This window comes from Callorhinchus milii, unplaced genomic scaffold (assembly GCF_018977255.1).
Source record: "Callorhinchus milii isolate IMCB2004 unplaced genomic scaffold, IMCB_Cmil_1.0 Scaffold5, whole genome shotgun sequence".
In the NCBI taxonomy this organism is placed as follows: Eukaryota; Metazoa; Chordata; class Chondrichthyes; order Chimaeriformes; family Callorhinchidae; genus Callorhinchus; species Callorhinchus milii.
In genome coordinates, this window is record NW_024704746.1 from 35490723 (window position 1) to 35496218 (window position 5496).

The 5496-nt window shown below is 41.2% G+C and overlaps 1 protein-coding gene across 1 annotated transcript; it reads left to right on the forward strand.

Annotated features, from left to right (window-relative positions):
• Nucleotides 1-1532: 1532 nt before the first annotated feature.
• Nucleotides 1533-5032, forward strand: LOC103184783 (amphoterin-induced protein 2). Its single transcript, XM_007902970.2, has 2 exons — nucleotides 1533-1749; nucleotides 2232-5032. Exon 2 carries the CDS (start codon nucleotides 2298-2300, stop codon nucleotides 3849-3851), a length of 1554 nt encoding a protein of 517 aa, XP_007901161.1. The 5' UTR covers nucleotides 1533-1749; nucleotides 2232-2297; the 3' UTR covers nucleotides 3852-5032.
• Nucleotides 5033-5496: the final 464 nt, after the last annotated feature.

Below are 5496 nucleotides of genomic sequence, written 5' to 3' on the forward strand. Positions count from 1 at the left end.
ATACTCTTAAGCACAGATTTCCACGTGTGTCAGGCACCTAGCGATCAAAATCAAAATCAAATTATTTTATCATCCACTATTGAGTCCATCAGGACTTCCACATTTTATCCAAAAAATGTTTTTTTCTAAATGTGCCTTTTTGTTACTTCAAACTCTGCAGCTGCATTTGCTGACGTTGAAATCCTGAGCTCAGATGTCAAGTATGCAGGTGTATTGGCACTGCGTGAAATGTTTCATTCTTGCTAAAAGCAAAACCAGATTTCTTGCAATCACCATTTAGTAAAGCTGGAGATAGTGATGCAACATCTGCAGTATTATATTCAAATAATTATTAATCATATTTTAAACAATTTCTTTTACTTGGCAGGGGAAAAAAGCATTGACCACAGTGTCTGAATGTTGATGAATCTTCTTGTTATTTTCATTAGAAAATCGTTGCCATTTTAAATTCTGTTTTCTTTATCTTGCTAATCATTTCATAGAATTATATAGAATATATAGCACAGGAAAAAGCTATTTGGACCAACTGGTCTATGCCAATGTTTATGCTCCACATGAACCTAAGCCTGCCCTTCTTCAACTAAACCTATCAGTATAACCTTCTATTCCTTTCTCCCTCACTCTAAGGGATATTCCCGTAGGAATTTTTTAAACATTGCTTTAGCAATTTATATAGTGATTTTCATATCAGGAGGTCATCTCAAAACGCTTCACACAGTTGTCTGGGAACCCAAGCTTATACAAACAAAACCAGCTATAACCCAGCATGACTAACACAGTGACAGGTATTAAATGGCATTGCCCATTCTACTTTGATTTCATACACATTTTATAGCAGTGATTACTCTCTAAACCACACTACCAGTTGCAGTATAAGCATTAGGCAAACTAACAGTAGCGACAAGTTTACAGGTTGCAACTTGCAAATTATCTGATGTATTTTTCTCTAATTTTTNCAGACAACTATTTGCAAAATAGGTCAATCTGAGCAAATATGAGCTTCTCACGGTGAGATATTTTTCAATCAGTGAAACCTAACACTTCCCGTACATGACAGTTCAGCATCTTAGCAACAGAGCTGGTTGCTGTGACCAGGGGATGGCATGCAGCATGTTAATTAATCCTTTACTCTGGTTCCTGACAAACAGGGACCTCCTGTGATCACTCAGATCACTTGCTGCTGGTAGTGTGAGCGTTCTCTGTGCCCTGGAAGGCTAACATGAAGCCTGCTCACAGCGACTGCATTTCTTCTGCATGGGAGAGCTCACAATGCAGTCAAAAGGAAGCAGCCCAAGCAGAAAAACTGGGCAAATGGGGGATGAAATGAGAAAGATGAGGAGTGAAGCTCTGGCACTTTCTGCAAATGAATGCAATGTGACAATGTAACTCCGCCTACCATCCTCTTCCCTCCTCTCTTCATCTTTAATCTTTGACAGGTTACCACCCTGGAGTATTCAGCCAATCTCAGTAACTGATGATAGGCAGTCGTCAGTCGCTAGCTCCACACTTGTCTCCCAGTGTTACATGCAGCAGTCTGTTGTGAAATGGAATACAAGAGGGACTGCAGACAATCAGAGTCCACTCTGTCACTGCACTTTGAAAGTTCAGGAAATAAGAAGGGACAAACGAATGAACGATCAGCTGCTGATAGACGCCGAGACAGTGGCTGTTACTTTAAGCACTGAGCATCTGTGAACAGCATTCAACCCATAGCTGGATCCTTCTACCGTTTCTCGTCTCAAATTGAAGGTAATCTTTCTTTCTGTCTATTCGATGATTTAATACTATTTACAAACTCTTTTTCCCCTCTTATTTTAGTCACGGCCAAGAATTTAAGCAACATTGTGCAATTTGATTGTGTTCTGACTGAGCACTTTTAGAAGCTGGTTTAAATCTGCTTAGACTGTCAAAAGTTGTTACTCCTTGAGCTAAAATATAGATACCTATGAGCAGCAATTTACATGTAAGGCTAACAGTTCCTGGTTTATAGTGTCAGGTTTTACTTGGAAGATAAATTACAACTATCCAAAAACTATTATTTGTAATTATAGTATTAATAAATCATAATTTAGAAAGTAACTCGACAAATCTGCAAAAAAAATGCTTTAGTTCAGTTAATCCCATGAGAAATAAATGCTCTATTTACCTTATATGACTGTTCCAGTTTATTGCACCCTAGGAGCAGGAAAGCAGATAAACTTGGTGTTTATTTTTCTCTCTGTCACACTCAGCCCTGAGGAACTGACTCCATGCACGTCTTACTGGAAGGATCAGTGGAAGTCGGCTGAGAGACAGCCATGACGTGCTCCCACCACAAAGCCTACTCCGCTGTTGACAGAGCTCTTACTTTAAAATGCCAAAGATTTGTGCTGCTGCTACTTTGTGTTTGTATGGCAGGCAACGCTGCTTTAATCTGCCCTCCAGTCTGCATATGCGCCAGTGATATTGTTACGTGCACGAATAGGAACCTGAACAGTGTGCCAAGAACACTTCATAAAGTTGCAACCAGCTTGGACGTTAGCTATAACAGTATCAGTCTACTTACTTCTAATTGGGCTCCGGTCTCTTTAGACAGACTCCGAACGTTAAATCTCAACCACAACAACATAAACGCTATTTCCAGAGGAGCCTTTTGTTCCGCACCACAACTGAAATATCTAGATCTGTCCTCCAACAGACTGACCGCACTCGATGACTCATTGTTCGAAGACTTAAATTCACTGGAAACCCTCCTTCTTTACAACAATCAGATTGCTCGGGTTAGCACCGGAGCTTTTGAAGGACTGCACAAACTTCAAAAGCTGTACCTTAGTCAGAACCTGATCTCACACTTTCCATTGCAGCTGTACATGGGAAGGTCCAAACTCCCATTGCTTGAACTGTTGGATCTGTCCTTCAATAAATTGACTTCAGTGCCAGTTCTTCAATTAAGTGCACTGCCAGCCAGGCTGCAAAGTGGATTGTACCTGCATGCAAACCCATTTACCTGCGATTGTTCTTTCTACACAATGGTCACATACTGGTATAAAAGGCAGTTTACTTCTGTGATGGATTTTAAAGATGATTACAGCTGTAATTTACAGCTCGACTCTAAGAGAACAGTTAGTCTCCTACTGATGCGAGACGACCTTTTGAATTGCTCAAATAGCACTATCAATGGCTCTTTTCATGCGCTTGGGCTGATGTACGAGGCTCATATAGGGGACAGGATAGTGGTAAACTGTGACAGTAAAATACTGGACTTGAACACAAATGTCCTCTGGGTCACACCCACCAATGAATCGCTCCAGTCAGGCATTCAGTATCAGGGTCTGCAGGTATTCCTGAATGGAAGCCTTGAGATTCAACAAGTACAACCAGAGGATGAAGGGATCTACTCCTGCATTGCTATCAACAGCAGAAGAATGCTAAATGAAACTATAGAGGTGACACTGAAGGTACATAATTTCACACAAGAAAGGCATCGCTCACAAACCTTTAACACCGCCTTTACTACCCTCTCCGCCTGTTTAGCCAGCATTATTTTGGTCCTGATTTATCTCTACTTGACACCATGCCGCTGCTGGTGCAAGTCAAAGCAAAGGCACAGAAAGCCACCTGGAAACAGCGCTCGCTCCTCGATCCTGAGCACGACACCCTCACACGACGTTAACACAGAAAGGAAAGCCAGTACTTGCAAGCGAGTGGTGTTCTTGGAGCCCGTCAAAGAGCCACTGAAGGGACAGAATGGGAAAATAAAATTTCAACCTCACCACCACATTGTGACTGAGAAGATCTTGAGGGCAAAGAGAGCTAAATGTGACTCTGACTCCATTAGTTCTGTGTTTTCAGATAACCTTATTGTGGCATAAAACAGGTATTATAATTGTGGCTTTTTTGTGTCTGAATTGCTGTCACAAGACTGATGGGGATGGCTTCTCACCTTCTATAATTGGTATTCATGGTAATTCTCCTCGTCTGAGTTTACAGAATGTAAAGAGATGGCTAAAGAGAAATATTGTTAACCCGAATATTATTTGTCGTCCTAGTAGGAACTTTTGTAGGTGGAAACAGGTCTCAAACTGACCTACAACCACAGTAAAACTCACGTAAGTCTTATCCGCATAAATCGTATATTCGCCTAAGTCATACATCCACCCAAGTCTCATTCAATTTCCTATTAAATTCACTTAAATTTATAATCACTCGTTGTAATAACCACCAAGTAACTCGTAACACTACTATCACCACTCATTAGCTGCCGGATCAAAACTTTGTTCACCGCCTCTGCCTTAAACGGAACACTGCACATGTGTACCCCAGTGTTCTCTGTGCCCTCCGTCCCAGGGATGTAACATCAACAGCATCATGCATGACAGCCAGGAGGAGTGGAGCGCGGGGGCGGTGGGGGGGCGGTGCCGAGAGAGAAAAGAGCATCGCCTGATTACATGGTGAGCGAGGGTGTGGGGAATGCCTGATCACGCGGAGAGTGAAGGGGACCCATCGTTCCATGTGCAGTTTACTGGCCTTGAAGTAGCATACGCAGAGCTCCGTGTGAAACAATTGTGAGAACCTAAGTACTTGCTGCTCATAGGTATCTGCACTAACCGAATGCAAAGCCAAAGGACAGCATGCGCAGTGCAAAACAGTGAACAAGTACAGAAGACGCAGTTTTGACCAGTATCATGGCATCAGGCAATGCAGATATCCCAACTAAACACAAATTAAGTTTAGATTTTATTACAACAGTTCTGTTTTGAAACCTGTTTGGTTGTGCCATTCATTGTACAGTACTTGCTTTTGCACCTGAGGTACAGTACTGTGCAATATTGTATAAGGAAAGAAATGGGCAACCATAGCTTTTATATGCATGGGTTAAACACAGTACAGAAACCTTGCCTTAATGTCACCAGCCAGTTCAGTACTTGTGTATTTGTTATGTGTCAGTCATATAAAAGCCGACTTGTACATTACTTTACATAAATCATATATGATGCGACTTACGTAAGTTTGACATAACTCATACTTTGCATGAATCATATTAAATGTTATGGTCCCAACAGATATGACTTATGTGAGTTTTACTGTATTCAAAAAAGAGACAGGAGTGTTCTCCTGGTGTCCAGGCCACAATTCCCCGCATAAAATGGGTCATTTGCTTCATGGCTGGTTGTAGAACATTGCTGTGTGCAAATTGGCTGCTGCAATTGCCTACAAAATACACAGTCAATATAATTTACATTACAGTAAAATCTTGTGATGTGCTTTAAGACATCTCAATAAAAGGTTGAGATCAAATGCAAGGATACACCAAATGCAAGGATAATTATCAGTTTTCTTATTATTACTACTACTAAGGATGGCCTTCACTGGGGAAACGTGTGCTCTGCTCTATCTGTTCAAATGCATGGCTTTCTCAGCAGTGTTCAACAACCTCGTATTCAAATTTAGAATTTAATTTGACCCACTTAGAGCAAAGCGCTCTAATGAAGTCTTTGTACTGTTAGTACGACTCAG

Excerpts from the sequence above, each read along its gene's own strand:
- LOC103184783 (XM_007902970.2), top strand. The coding sequence starts at position 2,298 with ATGACGTGCTCCCACCACAAAGCCTACTCCGCTGTTGACAGAGCTCTT.